This window comes from Python bivittatus, unplaced genomic scaffold (assembly GCF_059951505.1).
Source record: "Python bivittatus isolate LINGU-HERP-01145 unplaced genomic scaffold, Pbiv_v1 ctg000080_np1212, whole genome shotgun sequence".
Taxonomy (NCBI): domain Eukaryota; kingdom Metazoa; phylum Chordata; class Lepidosauria; order Squamata; family Pythonidae; genus Python; species Python bivittatus.
Genome location: NW_028277035.1, coordinates 49,886,138 through 49,902,585, shown reverse-complemented (window position 1 = coordinate 49,902,585; position 16,448 = coordinate 49,886,138). Strand labels below are relative to the sequence as shown.

General features: G+C 37.4%; 1 protein-coding gene across 1 annotated transcript in view; it reads right to left on the bottom strand.

Annotated features, from left to right (window-relative positions):
* Nucleotides 1-16,448, bottom strand: part of SEMA3G (semaphorin 3G) — a 109,335-nt gene that overhangs the window by 57,839 nt on the left and 35,048 nt on the right. The window contains exons 2-3 of the mRNA XM_088134038.1: nt 13,457-13,617; nt 7,795-7,857 (exon numbers count right to left, since the gene is read on the bottom strand). Of these exons, the coding sequence (XP_087990164.1) occupies nt 7,795-7,857; nt 13,457-13,617 (224 nt within the window). The remainder of the gene's footprint in view (nt 1-7,794; nt 7,858-13,456; nt 13,618-16,448) is intronic.

The window sequence follows — 16,448 nt, the reverse complement described above, 5'->3', positions numbered from 1 at the left end:
CCAAGTGATTATTTTCTGCCTTGTTACACTTCTTCAATTTCCAAAGAGGAGTCATTTATTTGAATTCTTTCATAGCTTAACAATCAATTCCATATTTTCAGCTTTCAACTTTTTCCTTTGAGGACTTCACCAGAACAAACAGCAGATAAATCTCAGAAATTTGTGTTTCATATCACGTTGATGCCTTTTGAACTTTTAATCCAAAAACGTTATTGTTTCAAGGAACAGCAAACAGGCGTAACATTTTCTTTATCATATATGTAATAGTAGAAAAATAAGACATGTTTTTAAATATTTTGTATTATATTATCCTGGTTTAGATGGCAGAAGTGTGGAAAATGCATTTTAAAACATTTTAAATTTTGTCATATCAGGATTTTTTTTCACATGCTTTATGCACCATAATTTAGCACAATTTTGCAGGTCTAATATATTAGATTTAATATATGACAGTATTTATGCATGCACTGGAATATGAAATTAATTTCTTACAAGCTTTTTTCTTAGATTATTTTGCTATGTTTTTAAACTTACAACACTTGAAAATCCTAGAAATAGAAAAGCTTAATAAAAAAAATAGTGCAATTATTTGTTAGATTTATATCTCATCTTTCCTCCAAGAGCTCAAGGCTGCTTACACTGGGATCTCCTTTCAATTTATCCTGATAGTAGCAATCTTGTGAGATACATTGGGCAGACAGAGAATGACTGCCAGAGAGTGACCTGAACCAACCCAGCCAGATTCTATCGCTCAGGGTGGACTTAGTCTGGGTCTCCTTGGTGCTGGTCCCAACCATTAAACACCCTGGCTATCTTTTTCATGCCCCATTAAAGAGTAAAGGGTTGCATTAGAATCAGAGATTCAAGATCAAACCCAGCTTCAAAAAGCTCACTATTTCTCAGTCTAGGCTGCAAACAAGGTTACAGTTATCGTAAGGCTAAAATAAAGACACCTCTGCACCTACTCCACTATGTGGAGTATGGCAAGGGACTATGGGAGTTATAACCCAAAACATCTGAAAGGCACCAAGTTGACTGGCCTGAACTAATTTGTGCATCCACCTCTCTCCTCATGAGTTGGCTGGCTTGCTCCCTCCCTCCCACCCTCCCTCTTCTTCCTCTTCCTTTCCTTCCCCTTCCCTCCTTCCTTCTACTACTATTACTACTACTGCTGCTATTTTTCTATGACATCAGGAGTTCTAATGAATCTGTCAACCATGATTAATCTGTTTCCATTTGCTGATTTTTGGCGCTTAGAAAATCGTTCTGACTCTTAGTCTTTTAAATATATTTCAGGAGAAACTTTTTTTTCTTCAGCCAAGAGGGCACTGGAATTCAGTGTGGGAAACAGCAGCACCTGAAAATAAGAATTATATTTACCTCCTATATATATCTTATTATTTCATTTTCTTTCCTCCTCATCCAGTAGACATCTGATTGTATCACAAATCTTAAAACAGAGAAGATATACAAAGTAGCTTAACTTAAAACAGCCACATGAAATTCTTCAAAAAATTGCTCCAGGGAATGGTTAAAGGAGAGAAAACAGGGAGAAGGTATTTTTTTCCAGACCTTTCCTCTCCCACAACTCAAAAATAAACCAATTGGGGCAATGGGGCTCATCCTCCTGCAGTTGCCTCTGCCATATGACCAGCTGCAATTGAGGAAAGCAGAACATACCTGAGCATATCTCTCTTTGAGCCAATTATGAAGTAGAGGCCATACACTACCCTCACTAATTTTCTTGCAACTCACGAAGGCACAGATTTTCTAGTGCTTCCACCCTAGATGCTTATTCTGAAATAGACACACTTGTTTTCCAGGGGAAATTGTATAATCATTGAATGTCAGGAATGAAAGGGACTGTGGAGATCACTTAGCTCAACTTCCTGCCCAGGGCTAGAATCTACTATTAAAGCATGGCTGCAAGATGGCCATCCAGCTTGCTTAAACACTCACTTCCCAAGGCAATCTGTTCCACTGCTGAATACTTCTTACCATTAAGAATTTTTCCTGATGTTCAACCCAAATGTACTTCCTGGTAATTTAAATCCACTGTTTCTTCTCCTGTCTTCTAGAACAACTCTGGACAGTGCTGTTAGTCTTCCACCTGACCACCTTTCAGACACTTGAAGACAGCTATCATGTCAATGTTCTCGCTAAAATGCAATGCCCAAAACTGGATGCAGCATTCTAGGTACAGCTTCACCAGTGCAGAATAAAGAGGAACAAAGACTTTAAAAGAAAGTTGGTATTTTCTTGCCTTTCTCTGTAGTACTGCTATCTCTCTTTAGACTACAACAAATTTTTTAAAAGGGAAAGGAAAGGAAAAGAGTACAGCTCAACTGTATTCTCTAAAGATGTAGATCACCATATAACTACATTCTCATCTTTAATAAGTTTTGATTTGTGGAAGCAACTTATCTGGCAAATAAATCTACTGCAAATCCTCTGTGACAGAGCAACTTCACTAATATATTTCCCATCAGAAGAATAACGAGTTTTATTTGATATGAAAAGCTCTCATTTGCATTAACTTTTTTTTTTGCTTTTTAGGACACTATTGAAATGTTAGCACAAATATGAACATTGATTTTGAAGTACACATACTTTCCTTCAGATTAGTGCAAGTGTATATTATAGAATTTGGGGCTGCTAATTATTTTATTTAATAAGTGCTTACAAACATATTCACCTACTGATGAACTAAAAGTCCAAGTAACTGAGCAACAGCACCTAAGAAAAAGGGAGAAACTTAAAAGAATGTCTTTGAATAATTGTTTCGAAAAAAAATGAGTGCCCTTTCCTATAGAATTATTTATATAATATTTGGCTGCTGTCACACAACCAAGTTATAATGGACAATTTATATGATTAAAAAAACAATTGAAACATCAAATCAAATAGTATTAAACTCTAACAAAACAAAACTCAGAATATCCTAGAATTAAAAATGCAGATTAATTGCAATCTCTCCCCACCTCACACTATCTGGCAATAAAATACTTCTCCTCAGATAAGCTGTGTCTCACCTACTATAGGGGATGGAGCAAAGCAAAATTTGTAACAGAAGGATTGTTCCATTCCCTCGCCTCCTACTCCAAGTATAGAAAGTTATTGTAATTCTTCAGCCTTCTGCAGAAGAATAGCACTGAACAGATAGCACTAAGAGTTTGGAGGAACTCTTAATGTGTTTTCTCTGGTATTCATTGTGACAGTTTTTATCTAAACCAGAGGTAGAAATTTGCAGAGCATGCTACAGGTACCCTCACAAAATGGCTTCTGTGGTGTGGAATGGTGGTCACAAAACACTAGATGACGAAGCAGCCCTATACAAAGCTATCATCCAAGTGGGACCTCAATGGACTCCAAGGGCCTTGAGACTAATCTTTGCTTTTAAAAATACACTAACAAAAGTCAGATTGGGCAAAGAGCCTGGTCCAGCCTCCCTAAAAATATTACTGAACAGAGAAAACAAGAGTAAGGTTACCTGAATTAAGTTTAGGCAAATTCAGCTGCAAGATCAACTCATCCAAAGAAATTGGGGATGGGAACCAAGAAATGCTTAAAGAACAAACAGCTCAAGATCCTTCACAAAAGTAAGCTCAAACCCAAAATAGATGGAGAAAAAAACAATTCCAGGGTTAGTAGTGAATCTCGCCTGGCAAGAAGCAAAGTTCCTTTTTTTTCACTGTTGTGAAACCCAGTGCCAACACCCAATTCTTCACTTCCATCCACTTAATAGCACTGAACATAAATATGGATAAGTAAGAATAAGATTCCTTGAAAATCTAAAAATCAAGCATTCCTTAATGGCTTTCAGTGTATTAAGTAATCAAAATTAAAGACAAATTTATTACAAGGCTTTATTTTATATAAGTGGAAGGATTATAAGCTAAACCTAGAATGTGTCTGGCAACCAGTTCATGAAAAGATTTATTGGACCTCTAAGCCACAGTCAAAAAATCTACTGGAGAATGGGACATATTTTCCACTTTTATTATTGCAACAATGCTTGTATCTAATAAGGAGGATAATGAAGACAAGGCATTTTAATTCAATTACATTAGCAGATCTTTAATAGCTGGGTATATTCTACAAATGTAATCATTGCTTCTATTGATCTATTCCTTCTGGATAATGTTGGTCAAGTTCTCATGTATCCTATTAAAAGCAGAAATGCTGGGAAAGGAATACTCTTTCTCTGCAGCTAAAAGAATGGATTCTTTATTCTGTGTCTGGAAAAGCAAAGAATGAGCATTTTAAAACACTATCCCCAAAGCCTGCAGCTAAGGTGACAGACTACAAAATAAATACATGGAGGCTGAAGTGAGTGACACTCACTCTTGGGAACCATTACATTGGGATGGACTGTCAACAAGAGATCCAAGGCCCTCTTAGGCCCCACAATCTCCCCCCTTGCCTCAGATTATTGCTTGCATGGTGGAGAAGCAAAGAATAGTCAGTAGTAAGACCTGTAGTGAATCTAGCACCAAAAACTTGTTTTGTAATTTCCTTTGTTTTGTCAGTGGCAATCAGGCTGGGAGATTTGGGTATAGATTGCTAGAGTTTGCCAGATTACTTTGCTTAGTTCAAAATCTTTGCAGCTTCAACTCCATACTAGTAATCATCCAAAATCATAAAAGCTGAGAAACACTGCAACTGTAAGAAATGATGCCAAATATGTAATATATACAGTAAAATATGCTAGTAATCTCTCTCTCTCTCTCTCTCTCTCTCTCTCTCTCTCTCTCTCATAGGTTTTGGGGACAGAAGTTGTGTTGTGATATATATACACACACACACATACATATATATACATACATACACACACACACATACATACATACACACACACACACATACATATATATACATACATACACACACACACACACACACACACACATATCCCCAAAATATTTTAAAAAGGAAAGCATAATTCAGAAGCAAAACATTAAACAGCAGCCAAGAAAAATCAAGACCAATGAGCAGGATCACAAAATGTACATTCAGAGCAGATCATTTCAGACACCTGAATGTAAGCAATGCAGTAGATAGCTTGATGTCTCTTGAGAATAGCACAAGGAATGAGATCAGAAACAAATTGGAAGCCCAAACTGATGATATTGTACTAATGCCTTTAAACTGTGGTGCTGGAGAAAAAGCTGAGAATATCTGGTCCACAAAAAGAACAGAGCGTTCAATATTAGATGAAGTAAGATTACACCACTCCCTAGAAGCACTAATGATGGAGCTAAAGCTTCACTATTTTGAGCATATAATACAAAGACAAAAGTTACTAAAGAAGATGCTAATGCTTTGGAAAACGGAAGCAATCCACAGTGAGGCCAAGAGAAGACAAAAGTGTTAGATACTATCACTGACAACACAAGCACAAGCTTACAAAAACTCAAAAGAGCAGTTACTGTCAGATAAACTTGGAAAAATAATGATCATAAAGAGTAAAAAAATGACTGAATAATTACAAAATCATAAGCCTATAGCATAAGCCAGTAAATTTCCAGGTACTTTTTATGAGTAGCCCCATATTCAGCACATTATTCCAATCTGGAAGCCATTACAGTATTTAAAAGTAAGAAAGATCTGCCTTTACTAGGAAAGGACAGAATTGGCACACCATTAACATGGAGAAAAAGCCCACCAGGAGCATGCCTAAGCTATCTGCATCTCTATCTACATCAGTTATTCCTCCTAACGTGAGCTCTCATGCATTTTTGGATTAAGTTTTGTTAGCCTGCATTTAGACTTGCACAGCTTCTCAGAAGCAGATGGTAGAAAAGAGAGAGCATACATCATCAGCCTAACAAGAATACTGCAAGAGGTTCAATATAGATGTTAAATGACATTCTGGGCATAGACCAGGTGAATGAAAGGAGGCTCATCCATGATCAGTGTTGACACCTGCCTTCTACAGAAATAAAATTAAAATGAGGATAAATTGGCTGGGAATATTAGGAGCTGTAGTTCAATGCAGCTGAAAAGTATCAAGATGGAGAACACTGCTATAGAAAAATCCATGGAAGACATACTTGATAGGGTGAAAAAAAAATTGTTTAGTTTTCATTTGAATGAAAACTTACCTAAGGCATACTTTCCAAATCTATACATTAATGGAAAATATATTCTCCATTAATATGTGGACATTTCTGGATTTTATGATGTAATTTTATGAACAAAGAGTGTAAAGCAATATGGGAATATTTTATAATAGGAATATGTACTCAAAAGCATCTATACTAGTGGAAATGACAATCAAAACTATTTCATGATAGGAAAAATTGCCTATAAAATATATACTTTAGGAAAAAGTTATACAAAAATGTGTACATTAAGAAGAAGTATATACTTTTTGTGAGCACCAAGGTAAAAAAAAACCACTTTCAGGAGAGATGCTAAAACAGCATGGAAAGAATGTAGGGTTTGAAAAAATGAAAAACCTGAGCAAAACTGAAATGGACAGACTTGCTCATCCCTAGTTTTCTTGGATTAACTGACTGTAGGCCACTGAATACCAACTGATTCAGGATTTCAATAGGAGAAGCTGTGATTTCAAGCCCATTTTGTGGATTCTCCTAGAGGCATCTGGCTGGTGTCTAAAGTGGGATTTAAGACCAAATAAATGTCTGATCTGATTCAGGAAGGCTCTTCTCTTACGTAATTATTAGGAAGAAAAAACGTAAGGGACTTTGGGCAGTCCACCATCTGATTCAGAATAGCCTGGGCTTGTAAAAGAAGTAAACATGCTAAGGCAGCACATAATCCCCAACAGATGCAAGAACTTTCGGAGGGAGGGAAAGATAGTATGTTACTTTAAAATTTTTAACAATTGTAAGAACTGTGCCCCAAAGATTTGCTTACGTGGCTAAGCCAACCTACAGTATAAGGGCTAGGAGAGCCAGGGCAACAGCCTATTGTTATAGAATGCGTGTGCTAAAATAAAACATTGTGAAAAGTTTTCATCTCTGCTGTAATGTGTCATCAAAAAAAAAAAAAAAAACCCACCCTCACACTGACCTATAAACAAAACTGGGAACTGAAATCTGGTGAGTCTCAGGGCATTTTCCCCACTGCTTCATTAAAGTGCTCTCCACCTATCCTTGAGAAAACTATACTGGCATGAAATCTGCTGTCCCATTGCCAGTCTGTATGCTACCCTGACTACTTCTGTTCCTAACCCTTCCCCTTCCCCTTCCCCTTCCCCTTCCCCTTCCCCTTCCCCTTCCCCTTCCCCTTCCCCTTCCTTCCTTCCTTCCTTCCTTCCTTCCTTCCTTCCTTCCTTCCTTCCTTCCTTCCTTCCTTCCCTATGAGTGACAAAACTTTTATACACCTTGACTTTGCCCTTTGACGTCAGAATAAGGGGGAAATACTACTTTAATAACAGCACAGATGACAACTTAAGCCTCATTCATTTATCAGCTGGGGAAGAGATGAAGGTAATGCCATGGGAACACAGCAGAACAAAGATATTACCAGGGCATGTTTGTGCTGTCGGTAGGTACAAGTGAGGAAATATATCCCTAGTCTCCTCTCTCTCTCACAGAATGTAATTTCCTTTAGCTAAGGTAGGGAGTGATGTTCAACCATGGATGAATCCTTTGTGCAGGAGAAGGACTGAATGAAATTGTCCAGAAGGAAAGTCCAATAAGTTCAAGATGACTGCAGAGATATTCAGAAGCTGCAAATTCATTTCAAATACTGTATATTATAGAGAGGAGATGAAATTTAGCATAAATCTATCAGAATCTTCTACAAGCAATAGGAATGACCTACCACTAGGTCCTTTCCTTTCCGAAAGCATTCTTCTTTCTGCCCAGGAAGAGGTGGCCAGTAAATCTGTAAAAGAAGACAAACTGTTGAGTTCAAGTTATTTGAAGGACATGCCTTAGGGACTGGGGATCTTCTGGGTTAGAAGGGTAAGTCCCAAGTTTCAGGATATGCTAAGTGATATTTTGGAAACATCAAAGTTAAGGTTGGTGCCAGTTACCAGAAATAAAACTCTCCCTGAGATAATATTATCTAATTTACTTACCTCCCTCCAGCCCCCCAAACCCTTGTAAATGTTAAGGCAAGTGACCACCAGTAGCCAAGCAAACAGGAAGGCGCTCTCTTGGATTCAACAAAGCACTCTCCAATCTGAATTAACATAGAAAAAATAGTTTCTCTCTGCAGAAGATGGATCAAATTAAGCAATAATCATAACTCTAAAATGAGTATGAACCAAAGGAATATTTTATTTATGTTATGGCCAAGCAGAGTCAAAAGCACAAGACAAGAAGCAAATAAAGAGACAAGACAAGGGGGAAAACCACCTAAGTCATTAAAATGAGTAGTCCAGATAAATTCATAAAGATAACAAGTGAACAAATGATACATGGTTGAGCCAAGGAAAGATAAGAACAGAACACATGAGGTACAACATTCAAGTGATGGCAGAATTTTTTAAAAAAAGCAGAAGCACAAGTGAAGAAAGAATTAACTCTATTCTGAGTTAAATGCAGAATAATCAAGCATTATCAATCATATGTAGTAATTGTCACCAAAAAAATCTTAGCAAAACAAGCACTAAGCAAAAAGAGAAGTAAAGAAGAAAATAATCAGAGAGTAGAAAAGAGAACAACACAGATCCACCAGAGAACAAAAATATTCAAGTCCTACCACACCAAGATTTCCCACCCCAATTGTCTACTGGATATGGCCCCATCTATCTCAGGCCACCAGCTGCAAAGCCACATTGGTGTGTTACAAGCAGCAAAAAAATAAAAAATAAAAATCCAGGTTCTGTGCAAAAGCAGGAAACCAGCTTTTAAAATTTTCCCATGCTTCTGCTGTGGGTGGAATACTCACACAGGCCTATTTCTCCTGCAGTTATTTTTTTTATTGGAGAGATTGACTGCCCACCTTGCTTCCTGCCTCCCTGTTCACATTTCACACTCACTCAGCCAACAGTAACAGATTCCTGAGAGTGGTTGTGATCTGCATTTGGTGAGGACAAAACAAAGGAAAAGCAGGTTGGCTTTACATGCATTGAGTATGGCTCGCAAGTTGAGTGGGTTGTGTGTGGCAGGGCTCAGAAGTGGTGTTAAGGGTTTCTCCAGGATGGTGAATGGGAAACAAGGCAGCAGAAGGATTAGAAGACTAAGAAGATGGATCAGTACTTAGATCCTTCATAAGAAATGTTAGAATCATCAAAAATGAAAACTAGAGGACATGAAAAAAGGAGAAAGTTCTATGTTGAAAATACAACTAAATGTTGTTATGTTGCTTGGAATTAATCTATTATTTTATCTACTCTGAGAAAGTGAACTTAAGAGGCTATCTCAATATTTCAAAAATAAAGGAGTCTCTGAGATTATTTTATCTGAAACAAAAACATATTAATTATGCTATTGAGCTGCAGTTTCATGACATAGGAGAGAATTAAGATAAACCTCTTAAATAAGGGACTTCTGATTAACCCTAACCTGACCTTACAACTTGGCACTTTTATCCCTACTTGTTTATGCAAGCCAAGGCCTGATTTATAAAGTTTGTTTTACAGGCGGATGAACTGGCAGAGAATTGTGGAGAAACATTCATTTTAAAAAAGGAGAAGTATAGAGGAGTAAATGTTGACTTTTAATTTCTCTTTTGTGTGGTCTCACACCCTCAAGAACATAGCAATGCATAAACGACAAACTGCTGTTTCTAAAAGCCCTAAAGTTTACAGCTGACTAAGATTCTTAATTCCTAATTTGGTAGCGCTCAAAAACTTCCTTTCGAAATGGCCACAAGAAGCCAAGCTATATAATTAAAGAGAATAAATCTGCTCTTGTCTCATAGAATATTTCATACAAGCTTGTCCCAATGTATTTTATCAATAAGGTATCAACATGGGTGGACTCCTGCAAAACAGTAGGGTAAGCAAAAGAAAAGCCTGAAGAATATCTAAAATGAAAACCATAATTTTGGTTTCCAACTGCCATGTTTAAAAATTGAAGTGACCAGCATTAATTATTAATACTGTATGACTCCATTTAGGCATCCAAATAAAAATCAATAGCCAGAGGTCCTGCAACTTTTGAGCAGAATACACCAGGATGCATTATAAGATCATGATACAACTGATATGCCTCATTCTTCATACTTTAGGGATGTTATCTTTTCTTTGTAATCCTCTTGTGTTTTCCACCAAATCTTCCATCTTTTTACTTAATCAGAAAAAAATATTCCTCAAAAGGGGAAAATGAAATATTCTACAAAATATTTCAATAGATAACTCTACAAAATCATTCAGAAGTACCCCTAATCTTATTGCTGATCCTTCCTGCTTCAAAACCTAAGCTGTTTTAGATGTCCTTTCATTGCATATAAAAACTGAAAAAGAGACACACACATCCCTAACCTATAGCCATTTAACTGAAAGTGAAAACAGTATCTAACCATATGCAACTATAGCCCATGAGTCTTTCTTTCCTACATGCTGGTTTCCTACTTTATCAAACCTTTCAGTGGAGACTTCCTCAACTTGGTTTCCTTCAGATCTTTTGGACCAACCTCTATAACTTCCCATCTAGCATGACCAATGATGATACTGGCTAGTGATTATGAGAATTAAAATCAAAAACATCTGGAGGGTACCAGGTTGCAGAAGGCAGTACTAATGCTAAATACATATATAGCTGCAGACTCAGAGGACATCCACTACATTCTCTCCCTCTCCCACTCATCCATACACATAAATCTCTTCAGTCTGTGTATGGTACATACAGATGTAGCTAGTTTCCTTCTGTTGCCACTGCACCTATTATATTCTTCAGATTAATTAAATAATTTTTCTTTTATTGACTGATTCAGTAAGACCAGATTTAGCCAGAGTAACTTTATACCCAATCTTTGCATGGATTGGAGAAAAAGCTTGCCACAACTCATGCAGGTTAGGCAGAGACCAATAGTACAAGGAAGATAGGCCTCAGTGGGAAACCCTACCTTGACTAAACCAATTAGATTGTCTCTTTTCAAATCTGGACAAATTCCATTACATTAGTCATAGAACATACCTAAATGTATGTTCCTCTACAAGTCATGTTCGATCTGTGCATTAGCAGTGGTCCCATAAAGAGCAAGTGGGACACAGTCCATAATTTACCTTTAAGTTGAAGTCTTATGCAATTGCAAATAGCTTCCACTGAATATACAGTACATCTTTGCAAAAATGGCATCAAGCAATTCTCTTCAACATGCATGATTTAGGGGATACAATGTTGGCCAGACCAAAAGGGGGGGGGGAATCTGGATTTAATTTCTCATTGGCCAGATTCCCTCTAGATAGTCTTGACTTTTTCTTTATAGGTTTATTCTGCCATGGGTAAAATAAAAGTGTTAATGACCTATCTCACAGAATTAATGGACAAAGAAACAGAGCAATTACCATTAAGAAGTTTGCACAGTACTTACACTAAAAACTTCTAATCTGTCAGATCTCATTTCCTATCTCAATTTATACTAAGGTTGACCCAGCAGTTGATTTATTCATTTAACATGCATGACAGAAATCCTTTTGTAAACTTCTATAAATTACTTATAACCTGATCGTGTCTTGGCTTCCCATGCTTTCAATTATTTTAATTGCAGTATAATCTCTTTTGGGCTGTATGTTTTGCAGAACCCTCATCCATCTATCCAGTTTGGTGTCACATTTCTGGCTTCTATTTAATAAAGTTCTCTCTGCTCTTGACTCTAATGGAGTTTAGGCCTGACTTTGGAGAGCTCCTTCTGTCCATCTCAAGTTCCAACTTCTATGGAAGAAAATCTCCTCTAGGGACGATTTAATATCCTCATCTAAAACTACTAAAAAGTGCTTGGTCATGCTGGAGCAACATTCAATGAGCACATTTAAAATCACACACACGCACATGCACACACAAATAAAAGCCAGTACGCAAGACTCTGAAATACCCACAATAGAGGAATGGTAGGTGGAAATGACAGAATTAGCGGAATTGATAATTGACAAAATTGACTTGTTTGATTAGGGAAAGGGAACAATAACCACATTTATTAGCAATTGGAAACCCCTTATGGACTTTTTGCATTTGATCATTAGAAAGGGTAGACTATGGAAAGAAGGAAATTATGATTTAATCTTAGAGAGAGAGGGCAAAATATAAAAGCATTTATAACCACTGTTAAAAGATTGCAAGCTGCTTTTTATAATCTTTTCTTTTCTTTTTCTTTTCTTTTTCTTTTTTCTTTCTTTTTCCTATTTTCTTTCTTATCTATTCACTATTTTTCTCTATTTTCTTTATTTCTTTTCTAAAATATGTATTCTTTTTATCTTGTTAAAAATGTCTTTAATAAAACTTATGAAAAACAAACAAAAAACCAAATACAAGCCAATATACTTGTAGAGGCAGTTGAATATTATCATGTGGAAGATCAATGTAAGTATACATTTTATAGCAAGCTTTCCCAACAATGTTTAAACTGGCCAGCAAGAGGGAAACATATAACTAAGGTTAATAAACACAAGCATAAAGGCAAGCTCCTAGGGTCTCAACAATATAGCAAGAAGTTCCCATAAATGGCACAGATGGCTGCTTCCAAATTCACTTCCAAGTTTTTACAGAGCAATGAATCCAATGATTTACAGTATCTCCGCATTTCCTGATATTTTGCTGCTGTGGTCATGGAGAAGCAGCAGGAGTACCCATGATGGGCTGAACTGGCATTCTGCAAGCTATGGACTGCCCACTCTTCCACTGGAAACTGGCAAGTATCCGGTCCTGTTGCCTAAAACCTGGAATTTGAAGCCTTCTTCTCTGCTACCTTGGCCCTATTTATCCCCAATGCAAGCAGTTCACCTTTTCTCTCCAAAATAGGTCTACAACTAGTCAGGTTCTTACAAGACTATTAAAACTTAAATCTCCTTCACTTTTGTTGAGCTTGATCCCTAATAATTTCACAGACATGTCCCTGTAGTTTTCTTGGCAACAACAGGGAAATAGCTTGCCATTGTCATCTTCTGGGATGGGACAGGGGGTGGGGGGCTTCCCAGTCCAGGTTTCAGTCCTGGCATTCCCTAGGAGTCCCTCACCCAAGTACTAACCAGGCTTAAGCCTGCTTAGCTTAGAGTCCAGACAAAGTCAGCTAGGTGCTAATCACTAATAAAACTGTATACCTTAGATATAATAAATATATTATATTCCTAACTTATATGATGTACTGAGAACTCCTAATTCCAATCTCAGCTGAGTACTGAATTCATTCAGTGGCCATAGATAAGCCACAGTCTCTGGCCTCTCTCATTCTATGTTCTGTGACAGTCAGTACGGTGGCCTCCTTTCAGAAGCCACAATGAAGAAGGTGCCCGGGGAGCAGTTTTAATGACTCCTATGTAAATAATCAGTACTATTACAGATACCTGATTGCAAACAATCCATTTTAAGACCATTACCTCCTTGACATCCATATTGGCTTGGTCTAGCCGAAGCGAGTAAAGGGTGTCCTTTCCTCCAATGAATAGGCGGTCACGGTATTCATCTAGGTACAAGGAGCGAAAGTCTAAACTTCCCCGGTGACCAAGAAACAGGACTGAGCGGTTAGTGGCCAGGAGATCTAAGAGACAGGAATCAAATGACAAAGCAAAAAAGTTAAGATGAATAGGTTAAAATATAAGACGTTCTCTGAACCATGTAACTTGGTCAAGCCATAGCCTTGCTTGGGCACAAGGCACAATTCAATAAAAGGGAGTAGTAGCAAGTGGCTGAGAATTTACTTTGATTAAAAGTCTCATTCCTTCCAACAGAATTTTTGCATGTGTTTTGCCCATTACAGTCTCCATTTCTGCAAGTAGGATTTGGGTCAATTTCTGAATATTTAGATAGACACAAAAAGTTACTATGTAGGATCTTTTGAGGCAACACTTAAACCAATGTTTATCTTGCTATACACTTACCATGCTCCACTGAATCATGGTTTTATTCACCCAATTTTCTTTCTTTACATGGCTCACTGAATTATATACTAACCATACAAGAGGGTTTGCGGTGAGTTTGCACAACATGTCAGGCAATGTGGCTCACTAGTTAGCGGATCTGCAGATCAGACAAAAGTATAATGTGCTTTGCTTGATTTTGGCTTAGTGTGTTTTGTAAGCCAATCCACTGTGGTTTGTAAATCATAGTTATGGCTTGGTATGTTATATGACTGCAGCCAATTGCAGCTTAGTCAACAGATTCATGGTCAAATTACAAGAACTAGTTTACTGAATTCCATACCAAATGCCAAAGGTGATATGGAGGAAGATATCCATGCCCTATTTTCTTCAAATTCCTTCACAAAACTCATCTTTTCCATGAAGATTTTGGCAGAAATGCTTAGTCACATTCCAAACTGTTACTAAACCTAAGAATGTGTAACTTGAAAAATATATTCAGTTCACTCCTGCCTCTCTCTTCTTTTCTTTTTATCTGCTTTAAACTGAGGTTGTAATTTTCTCAGGATGAGACCTTTAGAACTTTATTAAACTGCAAACTTCTATAATTCCCTCTATTTTTCCCTAGTTCAGGTGAGCAGGGATCCTTATGGAGCTCTCCCAAAAGCTCACAATCCATGCACAAGGGTGAGATATCTGTTCATATGAAGAACTCCAAAAGTTGTAGAATTACAAAAAATAGGAAAGGCGGGGGGGGGGGGACTAAAGGAGAGATTTCCTCTTATAGTCTAGAAACAGTACATATGGTTATTGGACATGAAATGCTGTATGCCTACTGAAGTGAAATACAAATAAAGTAGGCCAAAACATGGACAGCATAGCTTCTGGAATCCTTTTCAAATCATTAGCAACAGTTCTGCTCTGAATCACCACACCAGCGAGGAGGAGGGATGGGTCTTACAGTAAACCAATCAGCAGCATTCAGGAGCCACTGCCCTCTCCTCTCTACAGAACCACCTGCAAGAAAGGAGCCAAGGCGGCCAAAATGGCAGGTGCAATTGTGAATCAAAGCCCCACCCCAGTGTATGTGCATCAATGTTGTACATATGTACCAAGGGGTGGGGCTTCAATCTGCAGTTCTACCCACCATTTTGTCCCCCTTATCCCCCTTTCAGAAAATAAGAGGATGACCAGCAGCAAGGTGGATGGACTCGGTTACAGTGGCAATGAGTGCATCATTGGGAGACTTGAAAGAACAGGTTAGAGACAGATCATCATGGAGAAAATCTATCTATGTGGTCACTAGGAGTTGAAAACAACTTGATGGCACATAATCAGTCAATCAACCTTGCAGATGGCTCTGCATAGAGATGCATTAGGGAATTTTCTTTCTGATTTTTTTTCCTCCAAAGCCATGTTGCCATATATGGCTGATTTTCAAACTCTATCTTTTGCTGGCTTCTCCCACCACACCAAATTTAATCCCATTCCGTTCAGTTTTCAGAGAGTTACCATGCTGACCAACAGATTGGCAGGCAGAGTCCTGAGCCCCTTTACATAATTTTTCCAACATTCCTTTGGGCTGGAAAGAATAAAAAGTTGGTGGGAAAAGAACTGGAATAGAGAAGAGCAAGGCTGGATGACTGGAATGCTCAACAGAAACAATCCAAATTATAACCTTTTCTTGTGGGTCCTGTTTTACATAGAAAGATGCACACACATGCATACAATTTCCTTTCCTTTTTTGTGCTATAAAATGAAGAGAGAATATATTGTTAATTTTCCAGTGTAAGTCAAATAACAAAATACATTCCTTACATTATGCAAAACTACGCATGCCAGATGACAATGATAGATTCCACTAATATCTCAGAAAATCTGATAAGTCACAAAATTAATTTTTAAAAATCCATTTTTAAAAAAAGCTATATAATTTGTGGTGTGTTATTCTTACTAATTAAACATCTTTCTTAATTTAAAAAAGCACAAACTTTTGAAACTGAGAATCACAAAATCTGAGAATGTTCATACTTGTCATAAACTCCAAGAACTCTTCCTGGTTTGTACTGAAATGCACATATCCCATGCCAGTTTCAAGGGAGAATGTAGGGACTGGAAATGAATAGGCTATTTCCTCTGCTTCAAGGCCAATCGAACTTAAAGCCAAGACATACATGCATACATAGATAAATATGTTGCATTAATCTGGACTGGAGCAATGATAAATGCTGCACCAGTGGGAAAGATGGGTATTTTAGAATCATCTGAATAAGCCCCAATAAAGTAGTGCAATATGAAAAATTCCAAAACTAATCTTTTTCAGTTCCATGAACTTCACAAGTTTCATGGAAAGGAGTTATGAATGAGGGTTTCTCTAAAGCAATTACCACAAAGGTTTCTGCTCTTGATATATACTGGATTTGTCAAGAATCAAATGGCTTTATGTCAGGGAAATGGGATACAGTATAAACAATTTTGAACCTTGGTTCAGATTTCTACTTTGGTTAGGAAG